This window comes from Cebus imitator, unplaced genomic scaffold (assembly GCF_001604975.1).
Source record: "Cebus imitator isolate Cc_AM_T3 unplaced genomic scaffold, Cebus_imitator-1.0 Scaffold780, whole genome shotgun sequence".
NCBI lineage: Eukaryota > Metazoa > Chordata > Mammalia > Primates > Cebidae > Cebus > Cebus imitator.
In genome coordinates, this window is record NW_016108095.1 from 377,505 (window position 1) to 393,606 (window position 16,102).

Here is a 16,102-nt window from a genome sequence, read left to right on the forward strand (position 1 = left end):
GCCTCAGGCCCCGCCTGCCCCGGGCTCCGGCCCCGCCCGCCCCGGGCTCCGGCCCCGCCCTGCGGCCTCAGGTCCCGCCCCAAAGCCTCCGGCCCCGCCCCGCGGCCCCAGGTCCCGACCGAAAGCCTCAGGCCCCGCCTGACCCAGGCTCCGGCCACGCCTCGCAGCCTCAAACCCCGCCTGCCCCGGGCTCCCGCCCCGTTCCGCAGCCTCAGGTCCCGCCCACTCCAGGCTCCGGGAGTGGGAGCCTTTTTCTTTTTCCCTCAATCACCTCGAAGAACTCGTGCTCCCGCGGGAAGCGCACCGGGCGCGCAGCGAAGCGAAAAGGCGCGGCCTCGGCCGCGGGGTCCCGCGCTACAGGCAGTGGCTCGGCCGTCCCGGGCCCCGCGGCGAGGCGGGCGCGTAGCGCTGGGGGCAGCTGCATCACTCTGGGCGCGGGCGCGCGGAGCCAGTCGGCCACCGTCCGCGAGCCGGGCCGGACGTGACGTCCGCGCACTTCCGCCGCCGTCGGGGGCTGCGGGGGCTCTGTGGTTCCGGGGCTGCGGTGAGTCCTGGCCGGGCCCTGGCGGGGCGGCGGGGCTGGGGGACTGTCGGGCTCGGGCGGCCACGAGGCGACGGGCCTGGCGGGATGCGGCTCTTCCCACGCGCTCCTCTGGCTGCGCAGCGGCCCCCGGCGCTTGGCCAAAGCCCCTCGGGCCCGTGCGGGCCAGGTCAGCGTCTTGCCCCGCGGCCCCACCCCGAGCTGGGGCGGGACGGAGCGGGCCTCCGGCTCGTCCCAGGTGTCCCCTCCCGGCCCTGGGAGGCGGGGTCGCAGGTCCGTCTCTCGCACGCCCTCCCGTCCACCTTCCCCGGCCCCCGCCGTCGGACCGCGTAGCCCCTGGATCTTGTTCCCTCTAAACCAGTCGCGAACGGGAGCCACAGTGGCTCCGGTTGTGTTGTGACCCTTTTTAACTCAGCTCTTGGGTGACTTCCCGTTACCTTAGTTCAAAGGCCCTTTCCTGGCCTGCCGGGGTCCTGTCGACCTCTCCAGTCCTGCAGCTCCCATCAAACACCAGACCTGTGCTCAGGGTGTGGGTGAAGGCATCAGAGGAGAGCACGACGGACGTCAGACTACACAGTTACCTGATTAAAATGGTGATCGACAAAACGCGGGAAGCAGTGCACGCTTCAGATCTGCTGCAGAGGTTGGGCCCGGTGGTGGCGGATAGCTTTCTCGCTCTGTCACCCAGGCCGGAGTGCAGTGGCGCGATCATAGGTGGCAAACTCCTGGGCTCAAGCAGTCCTCCTGCCTCAACCTTCCAAAGAGCTGGGACTGCAGGTGTGAGCCGCTAGGTCTGCCCCTGTACTTTTTCCATGTTTAGATACACAAATGGCTGTCTGTTACAGCTCAGTGTGCAGCACAGCCACCTGCTGGGCAGGCTTGTAGCCCACGAGCCTGAGGCTCCACCAGGCTTAGGTGCATGGTAGGCCGTACACCCTCTAGGTCAGCGAGTCCCTCCATGGAGGTCGCACAGAAGGAAATTACCTAACCACGTATTTCTCTTTTATCTTTTGGAGATAGAGTGTCTCTCTGTCGCCCAGGCTGGAGTACCGTGGCCTGATCTTGGCTCACTGCAACCTCTGCCTCCTGGGCTCAAGCGATTCTTGTGCCTCAGCTACCCAAGTAGCTGGGATTATAAGTGTGCGCCATGAGGCCTGGCTGATTTTTGTATTTTTGGTAGAGACTGGTTTTCACCATGTTGGCAGGCATTTCTCAGGATGTTGAGTGAGGCACGTCTGTACTGTCTCTGTAAAAGCATTTGGGCCATTGACATTTTTCACAAGTTGTAAAATAACATTTTTCAAACCAATTTGTGCAGTTAGGTTTGAGCTCTCCACAGAGGCTCTCGGTCAAGTTCCTCTCTGTGCCCCGCTTGTGCGTGCTGGAGTGTGACATGCGTGCCTTGCTTCCTCAGCACTCATCCCTGTGGTCGCTCATGGCCGTGTGAGGAGTACTTCAGTCCTGCCCAGTCACAGACGCTGGGCCTGTCTATTTGCGTGATTAATAGTAAGAATTCAGGAGCATCGAGAACAAGTAAGCGGCCACGGCTAAACCCTCCTCCGAGCTGTGTTTTCAGTGGGACTCTGCTCGTTCCTGGCGGGACATTAGTGTCCCTGGCCCTTGCCCACTAAATACCAAGAGCCACGGCTAAATCCTCCTCCGAGCTGTGTTTTCAGTGGGACTCTGCTCGTTCCTGGCGGGACATTACTGTCCCTGGCCCTTGCCCATTAAGTACTAAGAGCACCCTTCAGTCACTGTGACACCTCAGAGTTAGCCCAGGATTTTCCCAGAGTCCCCTGGGCGGGGAGGGACCCCGTGCTGGTGTGGGCTTCCCTTCTGGAGGCGTGGTCCCCACGTTCAGGGAGAAGCAGGCTCCTCGAAAAATGAGCACTCGTGACGTGCAGACGTCCATGCTTTTATTTCTACAAGAGATGTCAAGTTTTCTGAAGGTAGTTTTTAAATAAATGTTTACTTAGATGATTTCTCTTCAGGGGTAGGTTTCTCTCCTGACTTGTGTCTGGTAGGGAAGTGCTTTGTTTTGGTGGCAAATGGTTTTCTTGCCACCGAGCATGACCAGTGTTTCTCAGTCCAGCAGTTACGGAACAGCCTGCAGTCCTTGGGGAGCCGAATAGAATGTGGGTGAAACAGGTTTCCCTTGGATTCGAAGAGGCTGCTAGGTGGAAAGTTTTGGGTTGTCTTTTCTGCTTCACAAGTAGTTTGCAGGGCCTCATCCCAGACTTCCCATGACTATTAAAAAAGCAACTGGTAGGCCGGGCATGGTGGCTCATGCCTTAACCCCAGCACTTTGGGAGGCTGAGGTGGGTGGATCATGAGGTCGGGAGATTGAGACCATCTTGGCCAATATGGTGAAACCCCGTCTCTACTAAAATACAAAAAATTAGCCAGGTGTGGTGGCGTGTGCTTGTAGTCCCAGCACTCAGGAGGCTGAGGCAGGAGAATGGCTTGAACTCAGAAGGTGGAGGTTGCGGTGAGCTGAGATCGTGCTACGGCACTCCAGCCTGGGGACAGAGCAAGACTCCATCTCAAAAAAGAAAAATAAAAAGGCAACTGGTAGTTTAAGATGTTATCAGTGATTGGGACCCAATTTTTCCTTTTGTAAACTTAACCATTTCCCAGATAACAGAGTTACCGTCTCTAGGCAGTAACGGTGGCAATGTGTCTGTTTCTGCTTTTCTGGTAACCACAGTGCAAGATTACCATGTATGGGCCCTTCTGTGCTTTCTCAGGATGATTTCACTTCTCTCCACCACAGCTCAGGCAGGACCAATGGCTTCCCATTTTCAGAATAAGCTTGGAGAGGATGTGTCCTTGTTCAGCGTCCCACTGTCTGGAAGTGGCCACCTCAGTGTTCGGCCTGCGTGGGACTCCGCATCGGGTGCCCTGCTGGCCTTGTGTTTGAACTGTAGTTAACCATGAGCGCCTCCTGAGTCAAAAGCATGTGCCCGAGCAGCTCAGGGACCCTGTGTGCTTGTTGGTCTACTTCCATTTTTGGAGAGACCCTGCCTGTGACCAGTATTTGTTGTTCATATACAGAGACGCTGTTTTTTGTCACACAGGATTCAGATCTCACTTTCTCACCGTCGGGTCCCACGCTGACAGTCCAAGTTAGAGTGTCGCGGGAGTGTGTGCCGAGCCTCCTGTATTCGATGTTCTGTTGAGCTCATCCTTGTCTTCCTGAGGCTGTCCGCAGAGTGGTTATTTACTTTTTTTGGGTCATAATGCGTTTGAGAGTTTGTTGAAGGGCTATCTCCTCAGAAAATTCACAGATGATTTTGCCTGTAATTTTCAAGGGCTCATGTGTTACATATTATTCATGAACACCAGATTAAGAGCACTTATGTAGATGAATTGAAATATTTGTGAAGCATGTAAAGTTTACTTGTATTTGTTTTTTTTTTTTTTTTTGAGACGGAGTTTCACTCATGTTACCCAGGCTGGAGTGCAATGGCGCGATCTCGGCTCACCGCAACCTCCGCCGCCTGGGTTCAGGCAATTCTCCTGCCTCAGCCTCCTGAGTAGCTGGGATTACAGGCACACACCACCATGCCCAGCTAATGTTTTGTATTTTTAGTAGAGACGGGGTTTCACCATGTTGACCAGGATGGTCTCGATCTCTTGACCTCGTGATCCACCCGCCTCGGCCTCCCAAAGTGCTGGGATTACAGGCTTGAGCCACCGCGCCCGGCCTTGTATTTGTTTTTTAATCTATAGCCAGTTGCCTGTGTGTGTTTTTTGTTTTGTTTTGTTTTGTTGAGACAGGATCTCCCTCTGTTGCCTAGGCTGGAGTGGCACAAGCAATCCTCCCACCTCAGCCTCCCAAGTGGGAGACTGTGGGCATATGGTGCCATGCCCAGCTGATTTTTTGTATTTTTTTTTGTAGAGACAGGGTCTCACTATGTTGCCCAGGCTGTCTTGAACTCCTGGCCTTGAGCGATTGACCTCACTCAGCCTCCCCAAGCTGGGATTACAGGGATGAGCCTCTGCAAACAGCCATGTGTTTGTCTTAATGGCCTTGTGTCAGAACTCCTGATGACAGTGGCTAATGACCAGCCACCGATGGGAGAGTCAGGGCAGTGCTTACCCAGCACCCTGACCCAGGGATGGCTCACCCTGCCCCCTGACCCAGGGGCAGCACTTACCCAGCACTCTGACTCAAGGGTGGGCTCACCCAGCACCCTGACCCAGGGGTAGCGCTCACCCTGCATCCTGACCCAGGGACAGTGCACCTTACCCAGCACCCTGACCCCATGCAGTGTTCTGCTGCCCACTCAAGCGTGTCTGTGACGGCTTCGATCTCATATGTGTCATGTGTCTCCTGGCGAGACCCTGGGACAGGTGGTCAGCAGGACAGCTTGAGCTGCAGCGGAACCTCACTTAGCTCAGACGTGTAGGAACGTGCAGAAATCTTACCAGAAGCATCTCTGTGGGTAGCCATGCTTGGGTAAGAAAAGGAGATGTCATGGGTCCGGGAGTGCAGAAGGAACAGAGAGCTGGACGGGGGAAGGGAGTTGCGGCTGGGCACCGCAGGGTCTCAGAACCAGGTGGGCCTCTCGGGTGGAGGCTGTGATTTTACTGTGTGCACTGGGAGCTGGCACGGTGTGTATGGCTTGGGCATCTGCACAGCTCCCTGTGTAGACCCCACAGGCAGGGCCTCATGTCTGCACATCTGGGACCAGAACGCTCTGCCCACCAGCCGAGGCGAGCAGCAGAGCATTCCCTGCTGGCCCAGACCCTTGTGTGGAGGGAGATGCAGGAGAAGGGGAGCCCCCGGGTCTCAGGCCACATTCACGCTACCCACAGGCCGGCTCTCGAAGCTGTGGAGGCTGTCTGGAAGCTGGTGGCCAGTGAATCCCAGGCCCATGCACAGGACCCTCTGAGAGGCTGCTGGGGTGTCAGGGAAGAGGCCCTAATACCAGTCCCGTTCACAGGACCCTCTGAGAGGCTGCTGGGGTGTGGGTGAGGGGCTCTAATCCCAGTCCCATGCAGAGGACCCTCTGAGAGGCTGCTGGGGTGTCAGGGAAGAGGCCCTAATCCCAGTCCCGTGCACAGGACCCTCTGAGAGGCTGCTGTGGGGTTGGGGAAGGGGCCCTAGGCCAGACAGGCCAGGTAATAACTTGGTTTGTCAAAGGTCTGACATTGGCCAGGCTTGAGTGTCAGAAAATATATTTTTATTTATACAGTTTTAATTTTATGAATAGCTAGCCTCTTACCTTTAGGAGAACATTTTGTGATGTTGGTGCCTCAGAACCATAACCATGAGTGAATTTCGGATTCACCATGACGTCAATGAACTGCTTAGCCTGCTGCGTGTCCATGGAGGAGATGGGGCTGAGGTCTACATTGACCTGCTTCAAAAGAACAGGACCCCGTACGTCACTACCACCGTCTCTGCTCACAGCGCCAAGGTAAGCACCACCCTTGGTGTAGTGCCGTGTGGGGTGAGCACCGCTCCAGGGCCAGAATGGTGCAGGGTGAGCACCGCCCCTGGTGCAGGGCTGTGTTTGGTGCAGGATGCAGAGTTGGGGCCCTGTCCTGGGTGGCCTCAGTGGTACCAGGAATGACAGCAGACAGCACTTGGGCTGTATGCATTCAGTTCTTATTCTGCTGACTCCCCACTGTGCACATGGGTAAATGGAGGCCCAAGGAGAAGGCTGGGCCTAGAACCCTCTGTCTTCCCCACTCCATCCCCTGCAGCCATGAGGGGGGAGAGTCCTGACATGTGCATTCCTGTGGATAAAAAGGAGGCACTGGTGTTAACCATGCCAAAATCCCTTTAAGATGTTATTTCTTCATTCAGATGTTATGTAATTCAGAATTACAGATTTTCAGAAAATGATTTTGAATTTCAAGTCTATTATTAAAAGTACATTATGAATCTTCAGTTATTTAAACTGGCTTAAAACAGGGGTAAGGCACAAGGATCATTAGGCAGATGAGCTGAGCGGCATAGAGAGTTGAGGGACGCATGTTGAGTTCATTCTGAGTGAAGCATTGTCAACACCCCTAAGCGTGCACATAATCATACATTCCCGAGGCAATGCGGTGAGACGTGTACAGTGAACTCATAAACTCCTGGGAAGAAACATAAGCAGCTACTTCCCATGCAAACCTGAAGAAGCATAAAAAGGACTCATGCCTGTAATGCCAGCACTTTGGGAGGCTGAGGCAGCTGGATGGCTTGGACCTGGGTGTTCGAGGCCACCCTGGGCAACGTGATGAAACCCTGTCTCTGCAAAAAATAAAATAATAAGGAGAAGCACAAAAGGAAAGAAACTGTAATGGGAAATATAGATAAGCTGTGTTTTGTTTTGTTTTGAGACAGTGTCTCACTCTGTCACCCAGGCTGGAATGCAGGTGGCACCATCTTGGCTCACTTCAGCCTCAGCCTCCCAGGCTCAAGTGATCCAACCACTTCAGCCTCCTGAGTAGCAACCACAGGCGAGTGCCACCACGCCTTGCTAATTTTTTAATCTTTTTGTAGAAATGGGGTTTTGTGGGCTGATTGCGGTGGCTCACGAATGTAATCCCAGCACTTTGGGAGGCCAGGGCAGGTGGATCATCTGAGGTCAGGAGTTTGAGACCAGCCCGGCCAACATAGCGAAACCCCGTCTCTACTAAGAATACAAAAATTAGCTGGGCCTGGTGGTGCACACCAGTAATCCCAGCCACTTAGGAGGCTGAGGCAGGAGAATCACTTGAACCTGGGAGGTGGAGGTTGCAATGAGCCGCAGTTACACCACTGCACTCCAGCCTGGGTGACAGAGTGAGACTCCGTCTCAAAAAAAAAAATAAAATAAATGGGGTTTTGTTATTTTGCCCAAGCTGGTCTTGAACTCCTGGACTCAAGCAATCTACCTGCCTTGGCCTCCCAAAGTGCTGGGATTACGGGTGTGAGTCACTGCCTGGCTCAAAACACGGATAAGTTTAACACAATATTCAGATGAGTTTTCTTAGTTTATTTCAGAGAGGTGATCATTTAGCCTACCCAAGTTTAACTCTTGGTTCATTGTGCTTAATTTTCTTGAAGGGTTTTTAAAAGTGCTTTATTATTAATTACTGTCATTAAATCACTCATGTTTGTGCTTTTGAGGTTAAAATTGCAGAGTTCTCTCGTACTCCAGAAGACTTTCTAAAGAAATATGACGAACTGAAATCTAAAAATACGAGGAACCTTGACCCGCTGGTGTACCTGCTCTCAAAGCTCACGGAAGACAAAGAGGTAGGTGGGTGCCATGCCGCCTGCCATACTGCACCCTGCAGCCCGTGTCAGGAGTGAGGTGGCATCTCCTGCTCTCTCCACGCCACCTTCCTGTCAGTTCACCAGTAGCACTTCAAGGCCAGGTAGGACATTTGTGGTGGACCAGAATGAAAGATCGCCCATGTTGGATGTAAACCTGAGAAACAGCCTCTGGGGCTGGGGGCTTCTCATTTCCCGTGTGTTGCGCTGGATTCCTGCCTGTTGTACGCGTCGCTTTGCTATTAAGAGTAGCACCTGTCAGGGTGGGTAGCCGTGCTGGTGGTGGTGTCCCTGCTCATCCACTGTGGCCAGGGTTGTGCTGGCCTGGTGTGGAGGTTTGCGTGTTTGCATGTTTTCAGACTCTGCAGTACTTACAACAGAATGCAAAAGAAAGAGCTGAGCTCGCAGCCGCCACTGTGGGCAGCAGTGCCACCAGCATCAGCGTCCCTGCAGCGGCCTCCAAGATCTCCATGCAGGAGCTCGAGGAGCTGAGAAAGCAGCTTGGCAGTGTGGCCACCGGCTCCACACTGCAGCAGGTACTGTGTCCGTGGCTGTCCACAGGCGCCCATGCTCACTGCTGTGCCGGGCCCCTGCTGGAAGGGCACGTCTCTCTGTCATTTATTATTAGAAAGGCTGAGGCTTAATGCTTAATCATGATCTAGCTTTATATGTTTAATATTTTTTAAATTTAGAATTCTGGACCACAAGAATAAATACAAATGAGGTTCCTACCCACTTGGGAGTCACACTGCACGGTGGCATGTGGTTCTGACCCCGCCCAGTCCTGACCCCCCATTCATGCTGCAGGTGGCTGCGTGGCTCTGACCCCCCATTCACGCTGCAGGTAGCCGCGTGGCTCTGACCCCGCCCAGTCCTGACCCCCCATTCACGCTGCAGGTGGTCGTGTGGCTCTGACCCCGCCCAGTCCTGACCCCCCATTCACGCTGCAGGTGGCCGCGTGGCTCTGACCCCCCATTCACGCTGCAGGTGGCCGTGTGGCTCTGACCCCGCCCAGTCCTGACCCCCCCATTCATGCTGCAGGTGACCGCGTGGCTCTGACCCCCCATTCACGCTGCAGGTGGCCGCGTGGCTCTGACCCCGCCCAGTCCTGACCCCTCATTCACGCTGCAGGTGGCCGCGTGGCTCTGACCCCGCCCAGTCCTGACCCCCCATTCATGCCTCTAATTTTTAACAATTTTGAGGAGATGCTTTCAGATTATTATATTTTCAAGACTCTTGAAAATAGAACCATTTTTGTTACTCCATCTGTGTTTACTATTCTCTCTTGGTTTTGATTTTCTGTCCTACCCTGGTCTTTTGATATAAGTCATCTCCCAGTCTCTCTCCTTGGAGCTGCCACATTTCTGCCTTTGTGGCCTTTAAACTTCCTTCAGAGCTGCGTCCTTGAGGCATCCTGGCCTTGCTGGATGTGTGTGGAGTGCAGCGGCTCCAAAGGACCCCGCCGGTGCCTGGGCACATTCTGTGCCGGATGTGATGCCAGGCCTCTGTCCACGTCCCCTTCAGCCCTGGCACCGCTCTCCCTGTGTGGCATGTAGGGAGACTGGGTCTTATTGCCAAGTACAGAGACAGTTTGCACTGGCCGCTGTCCCTGACCCGCCCTGAGTGGGAGTCGGTGCTTCCGAAAGCTGGGCTGGCCCTGGCCGACCTCGTCAGTCGCTGGCGGCCACTGGTACGGAGGGTGGGAGCCACCCTGTTGTGGCGCTGCTGCCTCAGCCCTTCCTGGGGCCCTTCTCTGGCAGGGTGAGGATGCTTGTCTGTTGCTGAAGCCTGTTTTCACCCAGCAAAGGTAGTCACTGCCAGGAAGACGCAATTCTGATTGTTCACAGGGCGCCCTTCTCTGAAACAGCTGCTCTGTGCCGGGTGCAGCCTCTCCCACGGTTTCCCCTGCTGGTGCTCATGGTTCTTGGGGGGCCCCTTGCTGGACCAGGACCCCTGAGAAGAAGGGCTAGGACTCCCGTCTGCCCTGTTCCCCAGCCCCTCACGCTGTGGCAGGCGTGCTGAGGTGCACTTCATTTCTATGTGGTTGAGTCTTTATCATCTTTGCAAAAATAATAGTTTCTGCAGGTGTCTTAGTTGAGTGTTGGCACTAAAGTGTACCTTTCTGGCTTTGTTTTTAAAAACATCCTTGGTAGTCTCTGGAACTTAAAAGAAAGATGCTTCGAGACAAGCAGAACAAAAACAATTCAGGCCAGCACCTCCCCGTCTTCCCAGCGTGGGTGTACGACAGACCTGCACTGATAGGAGATTTCCTGACTAGCTCCGGCGTCAGCACAGACACGGCTTTGCCAATAGGTATGTGATGCGTTTATTTCTGGCCTCTGCCTGGCAGGACACTGCAGCCCAGCCCTCCCCTGGGCCTGCCCTTCCTCAGGCCCTGAGGCTCCACTCTGACTGGCCGCCGCCTCTGCGTTCCCATCCCAGGGTGGCACAGAGAGTGGCTCACCAGGGTCCTGGAGGTTCTTCTGTCCCTCCTGCTGGAGCTGCGAGCTGAGCTGCGGGACGGCCTGCAGCCGGCCCCTCCCCAACCAGCATCCTGGTGCCCTGGTGCCCTGGTGCAGACCTGCAGGCACCAGAACCGTGTGTAGCACCCGTTTTGACTCCCGTAGGTTCTGTTACGGCCATGCTCTCATAAACAAGTTGCAGGTGAGACCACACAGTCATTTCAGGACAGGCTGTTGGGGACCTGGAATGTGTTCGTCTGTCACAATTCATGAGTGCGTTTTTATTTTATTTATTTATTTTTTGAGATGGAGTTTTGCTCTGTCACCTAAGCTGGAGTGCAGTGGTGCGATCTCAGCTCACTGCAGCCTCCACCTCCCAGGTTTAAGCAAGTGTCCTGTCTCAGCCTCCCAAGTAGCTGGGACTGCAGGTGACACCACGCCCAGCTAATTGTTATATTTTTAGTAGGGACAGGGTTTTGCCATGTTGGCCAAGCTGGTCTAGAACTCCTGACCTCTGGTAATCTGCCCGCCTTGGCCTCCCAAAGTGCTGGGATTACAGGTGTGAGCCACCATGCCTGGTCAAATATGTTTTTAGATTGGAAAATGAGATTTCACAAACTGAGGACAGAGCAAACCTGCTTGTCTTGCCTCGTCCCTGTTAGTCAAACTCAAGAGGCAGCATGGAGTCCGGTCGACTTTGCCGCTGCTCACGTGGCTCTGCTGTGTAGCCAGAGAGGGGCCAACTCTTGCCTTTACTAGAAACCCTGGAGAATGGTGATGTGAAATCCACCTGTTTTCCTCATCCCCAAACAAACAGAACCCTGCTGTAAGTCAATGAAAAGTACAGAAAACAGTCTACTTTGGCCAGGCACGGTGGCTCACACCTGTAATCCCAGCACTTAGGCTGAGGTGGGCAGATTACTTGGGCCCGGGAATCGGAGACCAGCCTGGGCAACATGGCGAGACTCTGTCCTTACAAAAAATACAAAGATTAGCTGAGTGGTGGTGCACACCTGTCTTCCCAGCCACTCAGGAGGCTGAGGTGGAAGGATCGCTTGAGCCTGAGAGGTGGAGGCTGCAGTGACCTGTGACCATGCTGCTGCACTGCAGCCTTGGCAGCAGAGTGAGACTGTTTCAAGACAAAACAGAACAGTCTGCTTTGTGCAGTGTCTTTTCAGTGATAATCCAACTGTGAAAACCCAACAGTGAAGACTGTTAGGGAGAGAGAGCCGCTCCCTTAGTGGATATTCAGTGGGCCACCAGGGCGGTGGTGGACGTCTGAGAGCTCCTGATGACGCCCAGGCAGCCTTCAGAGGAGGAAGTTCCGGGCCCTGGTGCCTGGGGTCCCAGCAGTGGAGCTCAGCGGAGCCAGCTTTTTAGAGCGGGAAGCACTGAGGGGGTGCTCATGTAGGAGGCTTTTTCCCATGTTTCCCCCATTCAAGGAAGGGGTTGTACAACAGAGGAATGCACTCTCCAGTAATGCTGCGGCGCCTTGGGGCAGCTCTGAGCGTGGCGATGGTTGGAAGCAAGCGTGTGAGACACGGCTGCGAACCCTGCAGCTGGCCCAGGTCAGGGTGCGGGTGCCCTCGGCACACTCAGCATCCCAGGAGAGGGGCGCCTCACCCCACCTCCCTCCCATGGCCACAGGCCACAGTCCAGCCTGCCACGCCGTCCCTACCCCCTCGTGCCGCCCATGCAGACTTGGGAATGGAGCTCACTGTGGCGTTCCTGAGGGGGACTGTCCAGCCCCTCACCCCATGATTTGGCCAGTGTCTCTGTGTGATAGGACAGGTGGCTTGGAAAGCACCAGAACCTTGTGGGCATGAGGCGGCTGCCAGCTCTCCACTTTCCTGCCGTGCCTCTGCACACACCGTGTGGGCATCCCCCTGGCCAACGCCGCCACGGCAGTGCCCCTCCCATGCAGCGTGCGAAACTGTTTCCAGGTTCTGTGCTGCCGTTTCCCCACAGCGGCACAGAGGAGCCAGTGGTTGGTGGTCGTTTGGATGCAGTGATTGGCAGGCATCGTCATGGGTGTCTGGATGGCACTGAGCATGTTGGATACTGGGGAGCTGAAGCAACTGACTTTTTATTTATTTATTTTTTTGAGATGGGATCTCACTCCTTTGCTTAGGCTGAAGTGCAGTGGCATGATCTCAGCTCACTGAAGCCTCAATCTCCTGAGCTCAGGTGATCTTCCCACCTCAGCCTCCTGAGTAGCTGGGACTGCAGGTGTGCATCATCACATGCAGCTAATTTTTGTATTTTTAGTGGAGACAGGGATTTGCCATATTGCCCAGGCTGGTCTCAAACTCCTGGAGTCAAGCTGTCTGTCCACCTTGGCCTCCTAGTGTTGGGATTACAGGTGTGAGCCACCGTGCCTGGCCTAAACAACTCTTGAGGTCCCTCCACAGTCAGGCGGCCGGCTCAGCACTGCACCTCCACCCCACTGTGAGGCTTCTCCCCGCAAGGGTATTGGCCAAGACTTGGTGGCTGTGGATGAATGAGACCAACATGGTGGAAAGTCAGCGATGCAGAGTCAGAGGCAGTTCCTGGAAGATGCCCTTGCCGTCCAGCAAACGCCAAGCCACACACACTGCTTTAGGAATGGCAGACATTGGAGGCTTGGTTTTATGGGTCCTCCTGAGAAGGCCACACCCACTGCTTTAGGAATGGCAGGCGGATGTTGGAGGCTTGGTTTTGTGGGTCCTCCTGAACAGGCCACTGGAGGACCCGGAAAGAAAAGGAACTTGAAGTTGAGAAGTGTCGATCTGCCAGCCTGGGCAACGTGGCAAGACCCCACGTCTGCAAAGGATTTAAAAATTGGCCAGCAATGATGGCACACACCTGCGGTCCCTGCTCTGAGGGAGCCGAGGAGGGAAGATCACTTGAGCCTGGGTGGTCGAGGCTGCAGTGAGCTGAGATCGCACCACCGCACTCCATCCTTGGTGACGGAGCAAGATTTGTCTCAGAAACAAAGGGAAGCAAACTGGATCTGCGCCGTGAGGACTCATGTTGGTGCTGCTTGCAGCTGCGCTCGGAGCCACGGGGCCCACAGTCACAGATGTATGAGGCCGACAGAGCTGTCTTGTAAACTGGAAGTGTGCTCTGCAGAGCCGTTCTCAGCTGCCAGGGCCTGGTTTTGGTGCGGTCTGGCTGGCACTGGGGCCCTGTCTGGCCCAGTGGGGACCATTTCAACACACTGCTTCCCCCCGCTGTGGACTGAGCTACGGACCCACCCTGGGATGTGACGGTTTGGTGGGTGGATGGCCCGCGGCCGTCCTCGAGGTTCCCTTGGGTGGTCATGAGGAGACTTAGCTGTCCGTCCTGCAGCCATCTCACACGTGTGGATAGAAATGATCAGTTTCCTAACGTTTAAATGATAGCTTTTCAAAGACAACGTTGGTTTTTTTTTTGTCCCAGAGTTACCCAGACTCAGCAAATAGTACTCACAAATGCTGAAAGTACAGCCTCCCCTGGAGTTAATTTTTAAACTCTGAACTTCATCTTTCCAAACGTCAGGGACGTGTGTGAGCATCTTGGCGTCCCATGTGGTGAGACCTGACGTGAGCCACTGAGTCTCCCAGGCCAGCCCCGACCTGCAGTGGGTGGAACTCAGCCAACCACTGAGCTCCCCAGCGGGTCAGTCAGAGCCAAACGCAGTGGCTGACCTTTCATTCCCATAAACAGTCAGCCGGGGCGTTACAACACTGAGCAGGAGTGTGACTGACCAAGGATGAGGGCGCAGTGGCCGTGGGGGTTGGGGGCGGGGGCCGAGGAGCTGCAGCGCTGTCTGTGCCCACAGGTACGCTGCCCCTGGCCTCACAGGAGTCGGCCGTGGTGGAGGACCTGCTGTATGTGCTGGTGGGCGTGGACGGGAGGCACGTCACTGCTCAGCCCCTGGCCGGGAGGCAGAGCCGGACCTTCCTCGTGGACCCCAACCTGGACCTGTCCATCAGGGAGCTGGTGAACAGGATCCTGCCGGTGGCTGCCAGCTACTCCACCGTGACTAGGTGGGCACGGTGTTGTGAGGGAGGGGTTAGGTCCCATCCTGATGACCATGGAGACATCTACATCCCTTCTAAAGAGAGCCCCCACCTTGGGGACAACTCCTGACCGACTCAGCTTTGGAGGGTCTGAGTCACTGCCTGGGGTCCTGACTCATCTCCTCCCAGGGGCAAAAGCTCCCTTCTGGGATGTGGGGCTCGAGTGAGTCATTTACTTCCTGTGTAGGGGTGAGCCTCAGAGTGTCTGACCTTTTATCTGGATGCAGCTGGTCTTTTTGAGGAAGTTGACAGCTCTTCTCATAGGTTCATCGAAGAGAAGTCTTCCTTTGAGTATGGGCAGGTGAACCACGCCCTGGCGGCCGCCATGCGCACCCTGGTCAAGGAGCACCTGATCCTGGTGTCACAGCTGGAGCAGCTGCACAGGCAGGGCCTCCTGTCGCTGCAGAAGCTCTGGTTCTACATCCAGCCGGCCATGCGCACCATGGACATCCTCGCCTCCCTTGGTGTGTGCCCGCTGGGGAGAGTGGGGCAGTGGGGGGCAGGTGTCACAGCACAGCACCCAGCATGAGGAGAGACTCTGCCGGGGCATGGAGCCGCTGCCCAGGTCAGGGGCGTGCAGCCAAAGCCCATGTGGCTCCGGGTAGTGTTTGCGAGAGGAAAGCCCTGGGAGCTCTTACTGGTCAGCTTTCATCAGCAGCTACAACCTTGCAGTTTGTACACATCCCACCCACGCACACCGTCCCAGTGAGAAGGCTGGAGAAGCACGGGAGGCCCCAGCGGGGTCGTTGGCAGTCTGAACGTGTGCTTCCCTGTCGGCAGTGAGCTCTCTTCTCCCCGCAGCCACCTCGGTGGACAAAGGCGAGTGTCTTGGGGGGTCCACACTGAGCCTGCTTCACGACAGGAGCTTCAGCTACACGGGGGACAGCCAGGCGCAGGAGCTGTGCCTGTACCTGACCAAGGCGGCCAGTGCTCCCTACTTCGAGGTTCTGGAGAAGTGGATCTACAGGGGCATCATCCATGACCCGTACAGGTAGGGCTCCTGGGGACCCGGAGGGCATGTGCTGCCCTCTCTGGGGGCAGAGCCTTGCTTTGCTTGTGGTCTCGGGAAAGCACACACTGGGCAGACGTGAACCTGCTGCCCAGGCGGCCAGGGCAGGGATGGCCCAGCTGCTTCGGGCCTTCCTCTTCGTGTGCAGGACGTGAAATGCCTCCGTTAGGCCCTTCAGCCAGTTTGGTGCAAGGCCCTCCTGATCTGGTGGGGTCTGTCGGCTTCTCTACAGTGACATATATTTAAATTCATAAAAACATGATTGTTTGCAAAGAATTTTACTATAGTTTATTATGTTAACATACAGTTGTTAAAATATTTTGAAAAGAAGCATTTGTGATATGGAAATATGTATTTCTTTACTGATGGACCCAATAAAATCTGGTATAATGGGCCTAGCAAAGAAAGCAGCTTCACACTTGACGTGCTAAATGACATTCGAAGTTGTTCCAATGGTGACATGCAGACAGGCATCTGCTTTCTGTTAGTGTCTGCCCCACGCACCCCGCACAAGCATCATTTTGGTGCCTGGATTCATTGTGGAAGGAAATGCTAAATTCCAAAAAGAGGCGGGTACAGATAAAGACAAATCAATTTCCCATCCAGCCCTGTAGACTCCACGTTGTCTCTGAACCCAGGTTAATACTCCCCGCAGACCCCACAGTCTCCCGAACCCGGGCTGACACTCCCCGCAGACCCCACAGTCTCCCCGAACCCGGGCTGACACTCCCCGCGGACCCCACAGTCTCCCCGAACCCGGGCTGACACTCCCCGCGGACCCCACAGTCT

General features: G+C 55.4%; 2 protein-coding genes across 2 annotated transcripts in view; one reads left to right on the forward strand and one right to left on the reverse strand.

The window, feature by feature from the left end:
* Positions 1 to 471, reverse strand: part of ZNF511 (zinc finger protein 511) — a 6,551-nt gene extending 6,080 nt beyond the window's left edge. The window contains exon 1 of the mRNA XM_017519912.2: positions 272 to 471. Coding sequence (XP_017375401.1) covers positions 272 to 424 — 153 coding nt within the window. The 5' untranslated portion in view covers positions 425 to 471. The remainder of the gene's footprint in view (positions 1 to 271) is intronic.
* The window catches only part of TUBGCP2 (tubulin gamma complex associated protein 2), a 28,356-nt gene continuing 12,709 nt past the window's right edge, over positions 456 to 16,102 (forward strand). The window contains exons 1-8 of the mRNA XM_017519905.2: positions 456 to 544; positions 5,761 to 5,967; positions 7,653 to 7,781; positions 8,159 to 8,335; positions 9,953 to 10,112; positions 14,064 to 14,271; positions 14,569 to 14,768; positions 15,106 to 15,295. Of these exons, the coding sequence (XP_017375394.1) occupies positions 5,818 to 5,967; positions 7,653 to 7,781; positions 8,159 to 8,335; positions 9,953 to 10,112; positions 14,064 to 14,271; positions 14,569 to 14,768; positions 15,106 to 15,295 (1,214 nt within the window). The 5' untranslated portion in view covers positions 456 to 544; positions 5,761 to 5,817. The remainder of the gene's footprint in view (positions 545 to 5,760; positions 5,968 to 7,652; positions 7,782 to 8,158; positions 8,336 to 9,952; positions 10,113 to 14,063; positions 14,272 to 14,568; positions 14,769 to 15,105; positions 15,296 to 16,102) is intronic.